The 18,783-nt window shown below is 53.2% G+C and overlaps 8 protein-coding genes across 8 annotated transcripts; 2 read left to right on the forward strand and 6 right to left on the reverse strand.

Moving 5' to 3' along the window:
* Nucleotides 1-746: 746 nt before the first annotated feature.
* Nucleotides 747-1,642, reverse strand: N7459_008458 (uncharacterized protein; the record flags this gene model as incomplete). Its single annotated transcript, XM_056947626.1, has 3 exons — nucleotides 747-906; nucleotides 970-1,047; nucleotides 1,095-1,642. 3 exons carry the CDS (start codon nucleotides 1,640-1,642, stop codon nucleotides 747-749), a joined length of 786 nt encoding a protein of 261 aa, XP_056797136.1.
* A 584-nt stretch (nucleotides 1,643-2,226) lies between these two features.
* On the forward strand, nucleotides 2,227-2,496 carry N7459_008459 (uncharacterized protein; the record flags this gene model as incomplete). Its single annotated transcript, XM_056947627.1, has 1 exon — nucleotides 2,227-2,496. The coding sequence occupies one exon, from the start codon at nucleotides 2,227-2,229 to the stop codon at nucleotides 2,494-2,496; it is 270 nt and encodes an 89-aa protein (XP_056797137.1).
* An 857-nt stretch (nucleotides 2,497-3,353) lies between these two features.
* Nucleotides 3,354-4,973, reverse strand: N7459_008460 (DNA-directed RNA polymerase I subunit RPA49; the record flags this gene model as incomplete). Its single annotated transcript, XM_056947628.1, has 3 exons — nucleotides 3,354-4,376; nucleotides 4,441-4,763; nucleotides 4,826-4,973. The coding sequence occupies 3 exons, from the start codon at nucleotides 4,971-4,973 to the stop codon at nucleotides 3,354-3,356; spliced, it is 1,494 nt and encodes a 497-aa protein (XP_056797138.1).
* Nucleotides 4,974-6,643: 1,670 nt separating this feature from the next.
* N7459_008461 (putative MFS transporter) lies at nucleotides 6,644-8,625 on the reverse strand (the record flags this gene model as incomplete). Its single annotated transcript, XM_056947629.1, has 8 exons — nucleotides 6,644-7,200; nucleotides 7,261-7,308; nucleotides 7,366-7,419; nucleotides 7,472-7,828; nucleotides 7,887-8,009; nucleotides 8,079-8,239; nucleotides 8,310-8,481; nucleotides 8,613-8,625. The coding sequence occupies 8 exons, from the start codon at nucleotides 8,623-8,625 to the stop codon at nucleotides 6,644-6,646; spliced, it is 1,485 nt and encodes a 494-aa protein (XP_056797139.1).
* Nucleotides 8,626-10,135: 1,510 nt separating this feature from the next.
* On the forward strand, nucleotides 10,136-11,542 carry N7459_008462 (Rieske [2Fe-2S] domain protein; the record flags this gene model as incomplete). The annotated part of the gene is made up of 1 exon (XM_056947630.1): nucleotides 10,136-11,542. The coding sequence occupies one exon, from the start codon at nucleotides 10,136-10,138 to the stop codon at nucleotides 11,540-11,542; it is 1,407 nt and encodes a 468-aa protein (XP_056797140.1).
* Nucleotides 11,543-11,748: 206 nt separating this feature from the next.
* Nucleotides 11,749-12,419, reverse strand: N7459_008463 (uncharacterized protein; the record flags this gene model as incomplete). Its single annotated transcript, XM_056947631.1, has 3 exons — nucleotides 11,749-11,861; nucleotides 11,965-12,072; nucleotides 12,134-12,419. 3 exons carry the CDS (start codon nucleotides 12,417-12,419, stop codon nucleotides 11,749-11,751), a joined length of 507 nt encoding a protein of 168 aa, XP_056797141.1.
* Nucleotides 12,420-13,925: 1,506 nt separating this feature from the next.
* On the reverse strand, nucleotides 13,926-16,825 carry N7459_008464 (mismatch repair ATPase MSH2; the record flags this gene model as incomplete). Its single annotated transcript, XM_056947632.1, has 2 exons — nucleotides 13,926-16,730; nucleotides 16,802-16,825. The coding sequence occupies 2 exons, from the start codon at nucleotides 16,823-16,825 to the stop codon at nucleotides 13,926-13,928; spliced, it is 2,829 nt and encodes a 942-aa protein (XP_056797142.1).
* A 388-nt stretch (nucleotides 16,826-17,213) lies between these two features.
* N7459_008465 (DNA replication factor Cdt1 C-terminal domain-containing protein) lies at nucleotides 17,214-18,650 on the reverse strand (the record flags this gene model as incomplete). The annotated part of the gene is made up of 1 exon (XM_056947633.1): nucleotides 17,214-18,650. One exon carries the CDS (start codon nucleotides 18,648-18,650, stop codon nucleotides 17,214-17,216), a length of 1,437 nt encoding a protein of 478 aa, XP_056797143.1.
* Between the last annotated feature and the right edge of the window lie 133 nt (nucleotides 18,651-18,783).

The following is an 18,783-nucleotide window of genomic DNA, read 5'->3' on the forward strand; positions in this document are numbered from 1 at the left end:
AGTAATTCACAGGTCCCAATATTACACCACAACGCTAGGTGACGGTAAATTGGGCGCTGAAAATGGTTACTTCTGACGCCGCTTTAAGCGTCCACTTTACGAAGAATCTTAGTCGCCATAATTCACGTGATCCAGTACGACCCACTTTTAGTATATACTTACTGAGCACTCAGGGTTGCTCAGTGATCAGCTCACCCTTCACTCAGTGTGCTCAGGGAAGGCGATCAGTGTGTCATAATGGCCCGTCCTGTCGTAAGCTGCTTGTAGCCACATATTACCCAAAATAAAAAAGGTCCTTTTTTTGGTGCCCCCTTTTTTTTTTCCTCTAATATTTAATGAGTCTATCCCCCCGCCATCAGCTCGTATAAACTGCTCGATGGCCGCATCAAAAGAGAGAGCAGTGTCTTACTACTCTCTGGGTCCTTCTGAACTCCAGTCTTTACAGTTTCTTTTCGTCATCCAGTTGTTCTTCTGCGGCGTCTATACTCGCCCACGTTCTTTGGCCGAATCTGTTATTCCTGAGGCATGTCTATTTTGAACTAACTATCCTGCTTCAAAGAAGCAGCAAATCCGCAGTCCCTATATTATCGACGGCGTCGCCAGCAACTTGAGAAAGGTATTGTCGTCTATGCAATAGTCGCTACCGGTACTGGCGAACCATATTCACATTAGATTCAAGTGCCTTTATCAAGAGCAATGATGAAGCTAGAAAGGGATGTGCAAGATGAACTCCCCCTCTATATGAGCTACATTTTCCAGCCTGTGGTATCCCCGTTCCAATTTTTGTTACGCCATTCATTCGAAGAGGGTTTCGCGAGGCCATAGTGCGCTAGGGCCTCAGGACCGATCTTGATCTTGCTCCGGTCTTTAGGATCGTCCATGCCGTAGAAGTAACCGATGAAGTAACTGAAGAGAACGGAAAATGTTAGTCCACTTATTTGACGTAAAGCACAACGTGTAATAACATACAGGGTGCCTGTTTGACTGTGCCAGACTAGCTTACAGGGACTAGGTGTATAAGGTCCATACCCTTTCTCGACCGCCTGACTAAGGTTTATCGTTAGCATGATCAGGAAACGGGAGGATCGACATACGGAAGAGCCTTCATAAAGGCCATACGGACATGTTCCCTCTCAACAGCGGACAGAGTCCAGTATGGATCATTCCCAAGCTTGTCACCGAGGCGTAGACCTGGGACTATTTCCCACGCCAGCCAGATCGCAAAACCATTTAGGATCAGCCCTGACTTATCTTGAGTGCTGACCTTGTATCCTAGGAGCTTTGGTACATTGCTGAAATCCTTCTGAGTAAACTCCTGGTAGGCAGTTAACTCTGGGGGCGTGTATGTTGTGGCCTGGCGGGATCTGGTCTTCGGGTCTTGCATCTCAGTGTTCTTAAAAGGAACCTGAAGATAAACTCGCATGAAGGCTTTCCTGGCGGGCTTCTTTGGATCGCAACAGAGGAGTTTAGCCGTAGCGTAAGAGTAGTGGCCATGGCGACGGCGCATTTCTTCACTAGCCTGGAAGTCACGCTCATTGAGCGTCTCGAGGATCTTCCACTGCGAAGGGACAGGGTGATCGAGGGTGATGATTGTGCCAGGGTCTGTTCCTTGGTGGAACCAGCGCGAGGATGGGGACGACATGGTTGTAAGAAGATTGAAGAATCAGGAAGTTGAAGAAAGAGGATGTTGCGGTAGGAAGAGTCCGGAGTTAGAGATGGCGAATAAATAAAGAGGCGAAAGGAAGAGTCAGAAGGTGGCAGAAGTAGGTATTATTGCTTAGAATTTAAGGTTGCCGCAGGTGGGGAAATCGCTGGAGCACTGAGTCTAATAAATTTGCTCACATCATTTGTCGGAATCCAGGCCGTGGAGGACCTAATTGGGTTTATATTTATGCCTTGATACCTTGTTTTGTATTAGTCAGATTGCTCCCATAGTTAACTAAATTGCCAGCCCAGGGGCTTCATAGGTCGAAGCGTACCAGAGGAGAAAGCACAAAGCAACAGAAAAGCCGAGCTCATATCGTGTCCCTTGGCCCTGGCAGTGCCTCAGGCGATATCCCATATAGTAGTCAAGCAAGTAAAGGCAGTACTACTAGGGCGGCTTTGCCAGTATGGATGCCCAGAAGCAGGTATGCAACATCTCGTACAAGCACTGGAAAAGAACAAAACAGCTTCCACCAACCACCCTTCGACGTCCTTCGCTTACTGTCCAACGAAACGCTGAGCATGCCCTCCCCATTGATCATGATGTTCGTCCAATCGACTGTCCTCAATGCCATCTCCAACATCCTAGCGCAGCTCATCGACCAGCGCAAGAACACTATACCGTCAATCGACGATCTCGTGCTCGAGGATTTCCCAGTCCCCAATACCAACTATCGCCAGTTTTTCCTCGGTGACAACAAACAGCTAAGCACTCGCCCGCTTCCACAGAGCTTGCTGATCTCATATGATTTAGAAGATCGTCAGTATCGCCGAATTCGACTATATATTTGACAAGCCAGCGCGTCTGATCGGTCTGCCAAAGAGCTGTTTTGTACATGTCTTGCGAGGGCCACGACGACTTCACAGTGTTTGTCATTCAGCTAGCATTAAGAGGGTAAGTGGAAGAGAACGTAGGGACGAGGTATTTTCACATTCTTAGGCAGGATTAAAGGAATCGAGTCAATCGACGTTAGGAAAGTAGGGCGCGTTATTACAGCTTCGGGACTACGTCATCTGCTGACCTAGGGTCCTAGGAGCGAGTAGTGCGGTTACCATCGGAGCAGGTCAAAGGTGGTAAAAGGCCAGAAAATAAGACTAGGAATGAAAGGAGCTAGTCAGGGGTGAGCGACGGGGTGAGCGCTCAAGGTGCTCAGGGAGCAACTCAGGCCCGCTCAGTGAGCAGCTCAGGGTCGCTCAGTTGGCTGCTCAGGGCGGCGGGTGACTAACTCAGCCTCGGCTCCGGGAGCCGATCGCTTCCCGAGGCGGTAGCCTTACCGTCACCAATATTACATAGTTAATAGAATGTATGATATCTCAAATGATGGCATGGCCAGCCGAGTGCAGATTAGACAGCATATCCTTTTCAAGGTTGTCCTTTCTCTGATCTATCGGTCTATTTCAGCACTCGGCAGACTTCTACGATGCTATCACTCCTCAAGGTCAATGCTGCAACTACGTCATCACCTTGTCATGCAAAAGCAGAGGCAGAAAAAAGCTAGAAAGTAGACTGATTCATATGGAATGTGAATATACAGACTGAAAATATAGAAAACGCCCCGGATATATCACAAATGGCATGACTGTTTTTTATTCCACCGAACATCCAGGCGAACCGTTGCGCGAACTCCAACAGACCGAGCCGGCAGAATCTATTTGCGGCCGCCACGGCTGACCTTGGGGAATTCCACGGGAACCCGCAGACGAGCAATGCGACGGGCGTTCGCCTCAGCCCGGCCGCCCTTGATGTTCCACTTGCTGAATTCCGACTCGCGGGGCCGGTCGATGCGGCAGCCCAGCTCGCGGAAGTATTGTTGCACGATATTGGAGTCGAGACGGAGGTCGTCCCGCAGATCGGCCGGGTCGGTGGCCAGCTCGTTGGGAGAGTTACCGCCCAGCGAACTGGATCCGCCGTCCTTGGCAGGCTGCGGCGGGATGTGGAGCGAGAGAGCGCAGATGGTGGTGTGAAGAAGGGTGAGGTCGTGCTTGGTGAGGAAGCCACCGCTCGGGGCGAAGCGGCGGCGCACAGCGTCCACCACAGAGTCAGGGAGGAGATCGCCAGTCGGCTCGGGGTCTTCCTTGCCGGTCTTGCCGGTCTTGGAGGCTCCTGTGCTAGAGAGAATTGTGCGAAGCTCATCGCGTGGCGGGAGTTTCTTGCTGCCCGGACCGGAGCCCTTGCTCTGGCCCCCGCCCTTGAGGGAGCGGGCGAATTCGAGCAGCAGCTGAATAAACCGAAGCACCTGCAGTTGCGTCGGGTTGCCGGACTGCACAACGGCCTCGACACGGCTGGAGACGTACCGCGACCCTGTGGTCACACCCAGGCCACTTTCCATTTGCTGCCTCCACTCGTCGACGCCGGTCAACTGGCGCAGGGTTGAGTGGCCACCTGGAACCAGATTCTCCAGTGGGTAGACATCGGACGGATGAGCTGCGGTAAGATCTGGAGTCGGCAAAGGCTTGGCTGCTTGCACCTCGGCCTGCACGTTGGTCGCCTTCGCCAGACCGGAGGCGACGTCGGCCGGCAAGGAAGCCATCAGAGCGGCGCCGGCCTCGGGGACCGCACCAGCAGGTGCGCTCGACAGCTGCGCATTCTCGGCCATGGACTGCACGGCCTTGCGGGATTGTTTCGTACCGAACGTGTTGGTAAGTGCTGTGCGTTGAGCGCGCATTGTGTTCTGCACAAGTATTAGTGGACGCCATTTCCCTGCTCGGCGAGCAAGAAGACCACAAGACACATACCATCTCCTCATCAGAATCTTCCTCCACCTCTCTGTGGGTACGCACTGCACCACGAAGGGTCACCCGCCGCGCCTCCACAATTTGCCATGTCTTGCGCTCCGGATCGACGACAGCCACATAGTGCTTCAACTGCGAATCTGCATCTTCTCCGGTTCCCTCGCGACCGACAAAATCCATCTTCTCGTGGTCAGACGATTGGAGTAGCATCTCAGACGAGACGATGCCGGGATTCCGGGCGACTGCTGATGACCGGGCATTTTCGCGGGCTTTAACGTATGGGTTCCAACGGAGGGCCTTCGAGTTTAGAACTCCGGGAGTAGTGGCTGTCCCGCAAGGGCAAGGTTAGCATTTTGTATGAATCCATTAGCCAGTTCTGCCCACATACCGATCACCGGTGCCAGCTCGCTCTTGTCCTCGACGAGACTAGCTGCCAGCGGGGGAAGGGCCTGGAGCTCCAAAGCGGGCTTCTTGCTCGGACGCTCGTGGCGGTCCGAAGCGCGCTTGCGCTTCTTTTCTGTTTTATCAGAGGGCATTGTGATTGAAGATGCCACGGCAGAGACCACAGGGGATCCTAGGACGTGAAACTCGAGCAAACGATCGTTGGTATCTCGGGGAAATAAATGTCAATGTCGGTGGCAGAAAAATTTCCTTGAGCGGAGGATCAGGAAGGCGGTAAATACGGTTCCGCACAAACCAAAATTGCCCGAAGAATGCAGAGAGCACAGATGGATCTACAGTTACAATGCTACAGGTCTAGAGTTGTAAGGCAGATACTCTTGAAAGTCATCGATTCATCGGCAAGCATAGCTATCGAAACCAAGGACCTCCGAGCTTATTCCAGTTTTTCGTTTTTAACAAACTCTCGGAAGTGACCTCTCCATAGCTCCCGATTCCTGAACGAGTTAGGAACCGGTAAATAGACATGTGAGCAAGAAGTTGACCAGTCACCCAGTCCCGAGCTCATCAGGCTGCTATCACGTAGAAAACAGCCCTCCAACCCTCGACTAAACACAGGAGCCTCTCCGAGTTGAAACATCAAGCGGAGTACCACTCAATCACCATGCCCGGCGACAGATCGAACGATGCTAACGAATCCGAGGAGTTGGAAGAATGGAGGGGAACGGATTGTTGTTTGAATGGCGGATTCCATCGAACGATCTGTGGCTTCTTCAAATGCGGCGGAAACCGGATCCGGACAGACAACTCGTTTTGAGTGAGAGACGTAGCACGAAAGAAAACGAATACAGTCGTATCATCGGGTCATCAATTGTCGTGTTCAGCATTCAAACATGAGCCTCGGTCTGAGGAGCTGAGATGGGAGGGGCGAGTAGTTTATTTGCTGCAAGAAGGTTAGTATTGATGTTATTCAGACCATTGCGGCATTGCATCCAAGACTGCGGCCCATAGATGAGCCAATGCTGGAGAAAACTGACCTTCTGGCACGCATCTTTCTGCGCTTGCGCTTGAGACGACGAACGCGCTTCTTTCTCCACTTAGCTCTCATCTTCGTAGATGGTACTGTGATCAAGTCAGTCACTGGGTCATCGAGTCCGAGAGGGCATCCTGGGTGGGCGACTCACAATTCTGCGAGGATGAGGAGAGATAGTGAAAGAAAGACAAATGGGTAGCGGCCCGCGACGCATTTGTGTAGTGGGCGGATTACTCAGCTAAGCGAGGCCCTAACCTGAACAGGCAACTACCATAGCTCTCCACGTGACCCGGGATTACATCACACAGTGGACATAGGGTTTCCGCGCATCATCGATTATTGATATTATTATTATTATTATTGAACATCGGTATTATTGTCGTTGCCCTGATGTGTGGAGTGCGATAGGCGAGAACCACAAATATGATTTGTATCACAAATCATTTCCAATTCTTGACATTACATAGCTGAAGCAAGCATTACGCGACATTTGTGTGCCTGAGAATATACCCGCAGCGTCTTAGACGAGACTATTGAAAGCTCCGTAATTCATGTATGATATTTGACGGGAGATCCGCCGAGAAGCTTCGGGTTGACCCAAGTTTTTGTTTTGTTTTGTGCCAGTCGATAAATAGAGAGCGTCTTTAGTCACTACTCCCTTCGCACATGGTGACAGAGTCGGTAAACCAATCTGTAAACCCCCGGAATTGGAGACAAGCCCAATCCCGGCGGATTTAGTTCCCTTGGTCGAGTGAACCGTGGAAGCCAAAGTTTCTAGTATTGATACCGGTAGTTGGTGGCTAGATCGCCCAAGAATTCTTCTTGCTCCTCCGAGATATCGGTCTCTTGGATAGGGGCATTGTCGCGCTTCCGGTTCTCAAACCACAGCCCGACCATATATACCGCGCAAGCGGCGATTGATAGGCAAGAGAAACCAATACAGATGCTATACCCTGGCTTGTAGTCGGGCGCATCCTTCGACAGGAACGAGTAAGTAGCGATGATGCCACCGATGTTGCCGAATCCCACCTGCCACGCGGTGCCGATGCTACGACGGTGGTGACCGCCAAGGTTCATCGCAAACCAGCAGACGATGACCGGCATGGCGCTGTAGGAACCGCTAGTGACCAAGAAGAGGGCGCCGTACTCGGCGGCTTGGTGGGCTTTGCCATGGAGAGTGAGAAGCATGGCGAACCCGGCAATGGCCACGGCGATCGGGATCAATGTGAAGACGAAGCGATGTTTCAGGCGATCCGAGAAGAACGCGATGACCATGGAGAAGCCAAACGCCGCTGCCCATGGCGGAATGGAGTAAAGTTGGGTCATGACCGCTGGAGCCACATCGAGTCAGCAAAAGACGCAGGGATGCATAACGGAATCTGAAAACATACAGCTATATCCATAAGTCTTGATTATGGAGGGCGCAAAGTAGGCGTAGCCTGAAGACGATCAATTAGCAAACGCCGAAAGCCATTCTCATATGGTGGACCACCAACTGTATGCGGGGACAACCAGTCCAAAGTACATCAAGCCTCCGACAATGACCTTATCTAGAGCCAAACTGTCAGTATGCATGGAGAACCGCCGGTAGCCAATACTCACAATCCTTGAAGACCGCCAAAACCTCCCGCCATCCCTGGCGGACATGGTGAGCGGACTTGCCGACATCCTTCGCCAGCTTCGCACGAACAAACTCGCGCTCCTCGTCGTTCAGCCACTTGACCTCCTCGGGGAAATCCGACAAGAAGAAGAAACAGATAAATGCAACGACACACGTGAGCAGGCCCTCGATTATAAAGACCCAACGCCAGCCTTTGTATCCGCGTACGCCCTCCATCTGCGAAATCCCATACGCCAGCAGACCACCGAAAGCACCGGCGAGGGTGGTGGAGCTGAAGAAGAAACTGAAACGCTTCTGGGCTTCACTTCGCTTGTACCACATGCCCATCAAGTAGAAGCCTGTTCATGCCCGGTCAGTCTTAAACCCCTAGAATCGCGCACCAGAGAGCCAACTTACATCCCGGAAACATGCCCGTCTCGAACATGCCCAAGAGGAATCGCGTCGCCATGAGCCCACCCCAGTTTTGGACCAAGCCCTGACAAACCATGACGAGACCAAACCCGAACATACAGATCGACACTAAACCATCCAGAAGAGTCAATTCATGCACTCAGAGATCTCGGCCGGCGAGCGGGTTCAACAACGTACACCACACATGGGGCTTGAAACGCTTCAGCAGAATGTTGGACGGGATCTCGAAGACAATATACGGCACGAAGAAGATGGTCAACGCGGTGTTGTACTTGGTGCCCTCGGTGATGTGCAAATCCTCCTTCAGCCCCAGAAGGGCGGCATTACTGACGTTGACTCTGGCGCACACGGTTCACGGTCAGCGCACACGTCGCGACGCTCGAAAACAGATGCGCGCAAGCTTCTTACCGGTCCAAGAAGGCAAGCAGATACAACACACACAAGCACGGCAAGACATGCCAGTCGATCTTGGCCATCAGCCGGCGCTCGGTGGTGGTTGTGAGCTGCGGCAGCTCATACTCCGGCGGAGGGTCGACCTGCTGGGGCACCACCTGGCTCTCGCCATGGTCGATCGGTTTCTCTGCAGAGGAATAGCGACTGTTAGCAAGGATCCCCGCATCGCCAAGCAGCCAACGCGCCAAGGTGAAAAAAAAGTCGCACAGCCGGCAGCGAGCACGCGCAACGCAAGGACCAAGACCGGAGAGAACGAACCTGAGAACTCCATAGTTGATGCGATCGCCAATGCACCGCGCCGCTACGCTAGAACGACGGTGTTCGCCAAGGAGGCAGGGGGAGAAATGAGCCGAGAAAATAAAATGGGGGACTCGAGGGATCTTCACGGGCTGGTCAGCTCGGATTGCAGGGATACGCAGCAGTATCCGAGATTCCCCAATGGCACGTCCACGCACTATGAGGAGGGGGAATACACGGTAGATGCAGTGGACAAGTTCAAGACGCAGGCCAGGACACGAACGAGTCAAGAAAATCCTTCTGTCGCGCATAAGTAATCACTCCTCGAGAGCTCTCGATTGTGACTCTATAGCCCCCCGACCCACCCTGGGGCCCGATCTCGGCCTGTGGTGAGTCTTTAGTGCGAGCTGATCCCTCGAATTTTTACATTAGACCGCTCCTTTATGCTTGATTGGAATAGGGTGTGACACCTTGGGGCCGTATCTTGGTGTCCCTGTCCTCGGGCGATGAAGAAGAGATGATGACGATCAGGCGTGCAGCAAACTCATTCGCCATCCCATTGTGCATATCGACATGAACAATGGCGATCAGTGCGAGCGGCTCCCCGCAAACTCTAGTTTCCGCCCCAAAAGAGAGGGAAAAGCGATCGGGGGAAAAAGGGGGCTGCTGCAAGGCTGGCCCAAATTGTGAATCTCCATACATATTTGGGGATTCTCGCACCGCCACTTTCAGTTCACTCCGAGCAGACCGAATAGATATTCCGACAAGCTGAATTTGGCAGGAAATCGGTGTCTATGGCCCAATGGGCGTCTGTGCATTGCATGATGGACGCTTGTCCCACGGAGAAATGTGCTGAACTATCAGCAGTGGTGCATCGGTCATGGTGGATCGTACAGCAGAATCCAGTCGCTGATCTCTTGCCTCTTCTGCATGACGGGCACGACGAACCCAATTATGCATTCTGGATAGGTGTGGACTCGTGGACGGAGCAGCCGCGGCGGAGCTGGCGTTCTCATCGGGAACCCGTCGATCGTTGACTCCGATCGAGTCATGTAGAGGAAGCATTATCACTGTTCATACTCCGTTTCCTATGGGCCCAGTGTCGATATGACAATGGTTAGGCCTGCATAAATGGATGCAGTCTGCATGCATTCATTCCAGCCGTAGATCGAAACCAAGCGATGTCTTGCGCAGAGAGCATCAAGTATAGGGGTACCGTTGCTCCTACAACTGAAGGTTGATTAGGACAAGTTCATAAATCATCATTCATTCCCAAGGCGGCTGATAGCTGGAGAGCAGCGGTCGCAATGCATTCTCATTCGTAGAGAGTCTATCTGGGGTCGAAGGCTGGAGTCGAGTCGGTTCTGAAACATGAAATGATCACTCCACGTCTGATTCAGTTATGGAGTCCCATGAGCCGGGCATCGTCTGTCCTCGCATGAGGCATGAAGTGTAGAGTCCTAAAGTCGACTTCCCTATTGATCTGACGCCGCCATCGCTCTTTCCCGATTGGGAAGTCCGCGGCCCGATGTTATCACCACGTGATGTCCAAAATTGAGCGGCGGAAACGCATCGCGCGGTTTGTCAACTCCCACTTCAAGAGTCCAACAGGTCTGCGGATCACCATGTTGATCGACTGTGGACCACTGTCGGGCTTCACCCAAGCGCGATACGTGATTCACCTCTCCACGGGAAAGCGCGTGGTCTTATTCCGCTTGCCCTCCATCGACCCGTCCGGTTCAAAATCCAACGAGGCGCAAGGATGGTCGTACTACGCAATGGAGGCGGAATGCCCCCACGCCGGCGGTCCAATGGTCGACTCGCAGGTTGACATCGAGGACTCTGCATATGTCGTCTCCTGCCCCTGGCACGCCTACGACTTTAACGTGGAGACCGGCGAGTCCAGCGTCGGCATCAAAGCGTGCACCTTCGCCGTCGATGTCCGCGGAGGATCGGTGACGCTGGACTTCCCTGCCGAGGATGGCGAGTCTGTAATGCTGGGACGAGTCGAGCCTGTGAGCGAGAAGGTCAAGTTGAAACATGCGCGGCCGTCCGATAAGTCAGCGACCAAATCCGAAGAGCCGGGCATGGCCCACTACTTGAACGAATCGGCGACGTTCTGTGACTGGGCGGTTCATATCTTGAACACGGCTAACCCTGAGCACAAGATCGAACTGACCACCCATTTCTTCTCGATTTTCTCTGAACGAGAGGCTTCCTCGTCGCCCATGGAACTGGGGAGGGGCACCGTCGCTGCCCCGGATCAGCCCCCGCGCGAGAAAATGAAGACCGTGGCGCCGTCCATGATGCCTCGCAGTGGCAATGGTGGCTCCGTAAAGAGCAGAATCGCCATGCTCCACGCCCTCGCCAATATTGAACTGTGGGCCATCGACCTAGCCATCGATATCTGCGTGCGATTTGCAACCTTCCACGCCGAACAGAGCGACGCGCAGTTGCCGCGCGCCTTCTTCCACGACTGGCTGAAGGTGGCAAGTGACGAAGCAAAGCACTTCTCGCTCCTGCGCACGCGCATCGAAGAAATGGGCTCCCATTTCGGCGCGCTTCCCGTGCACCACAGCCTCTGGATGTCGGCGATGGAAACCGCACATGACCTCCGCGCCAGAATCAGTATTATTGCCCTGGTCCACGAAGCGCGGGGCCTGGATGTCAACCCTATGACGATCCAGAAGTTCCGGAAGGCGGGTGACGGGGAGAGCGTCGAGGTGCTCGAGGTCATCCACAACGACGAGATCACGCACGTCACTACCGGCCACCGCTGGTTGACTTGGATCTGTGGCCAGGAGGGCACAGACCCGGTTCAGGTCTTCCGAACCAACGTCTCCAAACACTTCCGCGGTCCCATCCGCGGGCCTTTCAATGAAGAAGCGCGCTTGCAGGCGGGCATGGACCGCCGCTACTATGAAAATACCCCGGTGGCAGCCCCATCATGACCCTCCAAACCCCTTTTACGATACGATGTATGACAAAAGAAAATCCCCAATGATAGAGTGAATTCAATTCTGGCATTTCATGGTCGCATGAACAACAAAGACAAAAACCAAGACACGAATCTCCGCTATGTGATTCTATTACCATTCCAAGTCCCGTATGCACACTGCCGCCAAATAACTCATTAATGCGTCATTGGGAGGCGAAGTCATTTGGCGTAAACCGGCTTGAGCTCAACCTTGCTGCAGCTCGAGGGAATGACCGGGGTGTAGTATTTATACAGGTAGAACAGCTGCGGCCCGTTGTGGTACCAGTCGCAAACTACAATACCCCATGTATTAGCATCGACGGCGCAGGAAGCTTTGGAAGGTGGATGAAGAAATCCATCTAGGATCCCATCTCGAGTGACGTCGGCTGTACTTACCAAGCCAACCCCCGAAACCGTTCGCCTCGGACCATACAAACTCGCCCTTCTTCGTAATCGAGAAACCAGTGCTACCCCCACCGGCGTTGACCTCGATCGGTTCCCATGCTGTGAGCGCGGTGAGTCCGCCGTTCGGGGTAGACTGGGAATTGTGGGAAGTGAGTCTTACCGGCATAGTTGGTGTCTCCGGGGGCTATCATGCCCCAGGGAAATTCAGTTCCCAGGTCGAAGAGTGCCTGGGTTCCGTTGAAGTAGATATTGGGTGCGTTGGTGCCGTTTTTGTCTAGCACGGCATCGTTTAGTCCGGCGCCCGTGTGGTAGGTGCGTATATAGAGGTCGTTGTGGGCGGGCTGGGAGGCACCGGAGGTTTTGAGCTGGAATTTCTTGGTGGCTCTGGCGATGGGAGTGGCAAGGGCCGTTGCCGCCAGCAGGACGAGAGATGCGAAGAGCTTCATGATGGAATTTGATTGATGTGAGGCGGGGAGAGGTTGAGTTAGATAAAGTTGGTTGGGTGAGGCTGGAAGAACAATATTCAGGACGATGCAGATGGGTGATGAGATCGTGGTGGCGAAACGAGCAAGCGACAGCTTAATCCGACGGGCCACAGGATGAAGATAGAGGTTGCTTTATGGAAGCCGGATAGGATAGCAGTACAATGCAGGGAGAGATGGGATGTCGTCCACGTCGAATGATTCCATCGGTGGAATGTGGAGGTTGGGCAACCAGCAGGTATGCGAAAGCGAACCCGTCATAAATCCACATGATCTTCTTTTCTCCTTCTATCTTCTTCGCCACCGAAATCAGACACATCCCAAGACATAAGCGACATGGCCAACGCGCGATTGAAGAATCTAGTGAACGCTAAAGCACTAGAGCCACGCCTGCGCCAGTCATGTCGATTTGCCATGTAGATCCCCCGCAAGCGGTCCATCGTGCTCCAATAGCGGGAAGCTCGGAGCTAGAGAGATGGAGGGGATGTGAGACAATGGCATCGCCGAGTCCAAACGTGCAGTTCGTCGCTGACGATGTGATCAGGGAGCGACTGGTTGACTGGTGGGAGAATTGCGCCTCAGCGCTCAGGATGCTCATCCAAGACAGCGTGAGACTATCCAGCTCAGAACCCCGATGATCTTTACTACCTCTGCACCCAAATTTTTAAAGAAAATCCTGCCTGTTTAGGATGCCCTAGGAATATATGAAATTTACACAGCCAAAACATACAAAAATCGATTATAATCAGGTTGTATCTACCCCCTATATCTATTGATAATCTCCAGTAGGCGATCTAGGATACTTCTTACCAGCTAGCGCAGCGAATCTCTACTAATCGATTTCTATGCCTTTGTAAAAATCTTATATAGCTAACTATACCTCCTGTGTAATAACTACATCATATTCCACATAGTTTCAATCGGGTTCAATTCGAGCCTAAGTGATAATAGGTTTAGTGGTATATATATTACTATGTGCTAAGTTCACTAAAACAACCCCTTTAAGAATGTCGTTGTAGGTGTAGTAGGTGTCACAGTACTCATCCAGCTAGCCATACCTACGTAGGTGGTGATGATATCAGAACAGCTCACCGCAAGTGCCGAGGAAGAGAACGCAGTACGCCTGAGCGAGATGTGAGCCGGTGATAGACTCTGATTTGCTAAGTCTTCGCCATGACGACGTCTCTGAGACAGTACGGCGCATGATGCTCAATTTGGGTGCAAAGGTCAAAAATGCAGTATGAGCGTATGGACTATCGCCCAGGGTTCTATCAGCTCGATCTAGGAAAAGCATGGAATACGGAGAAAGGGAGGGAGATAGGGGTAGGCATTTGAGCATATACTGGTGATATCAACTGATCCTATCACAAGAACGAAGAAATCTGTTTTGTGTAGCCGAAAGGGTTCTTATTCAATGCTTGATCCTGACATGTCCTCATAAACGCCAAACTCCTTCATAGTCCCCTTAGTTCACAGAGCCTTAATGCCCTGGAACACTTTGTTCGCTTGTAATTTGCCATCCGCCTGAACCAGATCGCGCATAATCTGGCGCTTCTGTTCTGACGACAACTCCTTGCCTTCAATCTCGGCCTTCCATTTCACTAGCATATCCTTCAGGAGAGCGCTGCCCTCCTCCACTTCCTCTTGGGAGTATTTGTCCAGCGAAGGCACAGGCTGCTGCTTCTCTGCACCCTCTCCGGTTGCAGATGTAAAGTCTTCGAGCTCTTCGGCCTTTTGCCGGGCCATGTTGACGACCTTGTCTGGGAAACGAACGAGTTCTGCAACATGGATACCGAAAGATTGGTCGCAGATGCCCGGCTCCACGCGGTACAGCAGAGTGACTTGCCGTTTCTTTGATTCGGACTCAGGCTCAGCTTCGGGCTCGTTCCCGTCGCCAATGAAGGCCACGACGTGAAGGTTCTGCACGGCTTTGGGGTATCGATCCGCCAGGGCCGTGAGCTCGTGGAAGTGAGTCGCGAAAAGACCGAAACAGCGAATCTCTGTGACAATATGCTCGGAAATGGCCCACGCGAGACCAAAGCCATCGTAAGTACTGGTTCCTCGGCCAAGTTCGTCAATGATGATAAGAGACTCGGACGTAGCAGACTTGAGGATATTGGCTGTTTCGAGCATCTCCGCCATGAAGGTCGACACACCCTTCAGTTGCGAGTCGCTGGCACCGACTCGGGCAAGAATACAGTCGAAGATAGTCAACTCTGCCTCCGTGCAGGGTACGAAGCATCCGGTCTGGGCCATCAGCGCGATCACACCAATCTGGCGGATGTAGGTCGATTTACCGCCCATATTGGGACCAGTGATGATAAGAAAGGAGGATTCATCGCGGATCAAGGAGACGTCATTCGTGATGAAGGAAATTTCGTCCTGCATCTCCATACACGGGTGACGAGCTTCCTTGAGCACGGTGTTGCCAGTCCCACGAGGGTGCATCTTCGGACGAACGTATCCCGAGGGTGCGTGGACAGACGCGTGAGCAAAGCTGACAACGACATCGAGGTGTGCTAGGACACCGGCCAACTGTTCCAAGACAGGGCAGTACGAAGATGCAACGTTGACGACCTCATTGACAAGTCCGGTTTGGGTGCGATTGTAGTTCAAGGACAGCTGGTCATGTTCTCGGCGGAGAGACTGCATAGTCGAGGTCGTGAAGTAGACACCGTTCTTCTGCGTCGAACATTCTTGGTACCCCTTCTTGTTGCGGATGCAGCCTGCTTCGGTACGAGTGAGACGGAAGCTCCAGCCGTGCACTCGGTGGTTCTCAAGAAATAGTTTCTTCTCCATATCTTGGCTCAGGTCCTTCGCGACTCGACGGTGTTCCATATCCATGTCGTAGCGGAGCTTATCGAGCTTTTTACGGATCACACGAAGGCCCTCATCGAATTCGGGCTTGATGATAAACTCGTGGTTCTCCAGAGCATCGAGATCAACGGTCGTCTCGACCATCTCCTCTAATTTAGCCAAGCTATCGGAATGACTCCTGATCTTGGCGGTGTATTCGGTCTCCAGTGGCGTTTGGTATTGTTCATCCATCACGTCTTCTAGAGCACTCACAAATCCAGGCAGACGGATCGCTACCTGGTATACTCGCACGACATCTTCTAGGTTCGCTTGTTTGCGCTGGAATCGTTTGGCGAGCCTGTAGAGATCGGGAATGGCCCGAAGATGTTCTTCTTGCATTGTCTGACGGAGCTCAGTGTTGACGACGAACGCCTCGACAAGCTGTTGTCGCTGTTCAATGGCAGTGAGATCCATGAGCGGCTGCTTCAGCCACTGTGCCAGCAAGCGACTCCCCACAGGCGTCTTGCAATGATTGAGCAGACCAAAGAGACTCATGCTCTTCGACCCGTCCCGCGGCCCAGGCATAAGATTAAGCGCCCGGAGGGCAGAAGCATCCAGCTTCATGAACTGCGACAAGTCATGCTGGTAAAGCTGGTACTGGCCGAAGTTGGTGTGATCACTCATCACACCCAGATACTTGATCAGCGCGGAGGCAGAGCCCATCGCAAGCTTCAACTCCGTCTGGGGCAGAGTCCCCGCAGATCGTTCATCCCGCAGCAATCTGGTCAAATCCTGCTCGATATCCCGCACGCCAAAGTCAGCCACGGGGCGCTCGGAGATCGCAATCCCACAGCTATCAGCAATAGCCCGAATTTTGCCCAGCTCAACATCTTTCCGGCTCGCATCCATCTGCACCAAGCATTCCTTGACGCCGAGCTGAATGACCAACGACTCGAAGTTGGAGTAGACGTCGTTATCAAGGAACTCGCTCACGCCCAGCTCGCGCACGCTGGCATCAGCAAAGCACACGCCGACGTTACGCGCCTCCGCAGCACGAGCAGAGATCTTGACAGCCAGGATGATCGGTGCCGAGTCCATTGACAGCGCACCCACGCTGCCGAGCTCCTCCTCGACATCCTGCAGGTTCCCGGGACTAGCTTGCTTGGCCAGTTTCCAGTTCCCCTTGCCCGTACCACCTGAAGCCCAGATCTCAATGCGTTTGTTCAGTCGGAAGAGAGCTTCGCGGAGGAAGTTGCGGAAGACGGTGATGCTCATGGTGACGGAGGGCAGACCGCCGGTCTCGCTGCGGCCCAAGTTGCGGAGCACGGAGGTGGTTTTGTACACAGTGCGAGCAATGAACTCGGCGTCGGCACCGTGGGAGGAATACCAATCGCCTCGGTCAAATACACGGATGGTTTCATTGTTGTCGGATACGGGAAGGGAGCGGTAGAATTTAATGAATCCGACTTCGTCGTCGACCTAGCATTAGGGAGAGTGGTTAGCTTTTGTGTTTTAAGGGCGTGTAGGATGGGATCTGTTGATTGTCGTACCTTCAGATCTGGCCGAGAAGACATCTTGCCGGGTGATTCTGCAAAAAGAGGCAGCAGCACGGACGGATTGCTGGATATGGGACTCGTGGTCAGGATCAACTGCGGCGACGCGCTGTGGCGACGCGGTCACGTGGGACGCGTCGCGCGTTAAGTGCTCAGCGGGCGATATCTATGTACTTAGTCTCATTGGCTATGGAGATGGTCAAATCTACATACAGAGCAGGTTGCTTGATAATTGTTACTATTATTTGGGACAGGCTAATGCCTAAGATACTAGGGGGTCGTACAGGCTAAAAGACATGAATGCTAGAGTACAGGGTATCATCAAACGCTATGCAAGACCAACAGACCAGTTCCGCGGACAACAGAAATCCAAAATCCACATGCCACAATCCGACCTTCACAGTTCCTTTCACAGGATGGGAGTCGGCACACAAGGTGAAGTCTTCTCCCATTCAGCCTTCAACTGGCTAACTTTGGTACCAATATCTCTGGCCGCAACATCCTTGCAGGACTTCAACACCACCGACCGCATCTCGTTGACAGTCACCATGCTCACCCAGTGGCCAGCAAAGCGTGGTTCCGCCAAGATCTCCAAACACATTTCAACCTCCTCCTTGGGAATGGGACTGCGGACAGAATCCCGCACATGTTGGACGATCATCTCCAGCTTGAACGGCTTCCGCTGAGCAGCAAGCATCGCCTTGATGCCCGTACCCACATAGCCTTCTGGGCGTAGGAGAGCCAGAATGTTGGCAACTTCTTCCACGCGATCAACTGCAGAGCGACGGACAAGCTCCTTCTTGGTGGGCGGGGGAGGAAGCTTGGATTGGCGCAGCTCCTTGTTCTTGATGCGGTCCAAGAGACCCTGGCGACGATTGGAGGTCGCGGCTAGCGTCTTGGGAGCTGGAAGTTCCCCTTCGGCACGCAGCTTCTCGGTCTTCATGCGAATCACACCTCCTCTCAAGTCCTGGAGGCGCTGCTGGCCCTTCTGGAACGCGGTGAAAGGTGTGAGCGATTCGTGGATGGCGGCAAGGCCCAGGGTCTCGAGGAAGAGTCTAGGGCGGTCTTCTTCATTGGCCTCCATCAATGACTCTTCTGTTTGTTCCCAAAGGAGGTCCAAGGCCTGCTCGAAGGAGTCCTGCAAGGCTGGGGGCTGCTCCTCCACATGAGCAGTACGCTCGAGGCAGACTTTACCCAGGCCGTAGTTTGCCAAACGATAGCAGATGTCCCTGGCCTTCAGACTCTGATCCCAAACCCATACCAGGCGTTGCAGATCCTTCGCCTGCACCTTTCGTTTCTTCCAGATCCGCGTCACGCTAGGGAGGAATTCTCTCAAGTCGGCAGGGGTTGTCGGGCCATTGTGCGCAGCATGGAGAGAAAGAGCCTGAACAAAAGCCGAGTGCAGATCCAGGAAATCACTGACGCACGGTGAGCGAGGCGCAAGTTTGGGTTCCTTTGGAACGGGCGTAAAGTTCAGAGTCCGCTGCTTCGAAGGGGTTCCGGGCGTCGAGGGGCTGTCGGCAAGTTTGGCGACAGAAACATGGGTTCGTCGGCTCGGAGTGCGCTTGGGCGAAGCATAGTGGCCACTCCGGGGTGATGCAACCGACAATTGGCTGATCTTGAGAGTTTTTGAGGGGGTATTGGCTTCCTCTTCGACAGGTTGCCGGGCCACACTGTCCACGTTCTCGAGCTCTTGCAGTTTGCGCTTCTTCGATGGGGAAACTGGGAGCGAGGCGGTCTTCTTCCCTGGCAATTGCGGTGCCACGCCGGCTTTTGTTGCCCTGGTGAAGACCTGAATGGCTGGCTGGCCTTGGGGAAGGCAGCTCGCCCGGGTAACGCGCGGCATCGCGGCTGCAAATTTTTCGCTTCTCGCGGGATGAAAGGAAGAATGGAAGTCGCGACCGATAAATAGAACGGAACTATACTTGGGGTAAGAGGTGAGAAATACCGAATACAAGGTCGGGTTGAGGTTAGAAAAC

Source organism: Penicillium hispanicum, assembly GCF_028827665.1.
Source record: "Penicillium hispanicum strain IBT 35686 chromosome Unknown utg000007l_segment0_segment0, whole genome shotgun sequence".
NCBI lineage: Eukaryota > Fungi > Ascomycota > Eurotiomycetes > Eurotiales > Aspergillaceae > Penicillium > Penicillium hispanicum.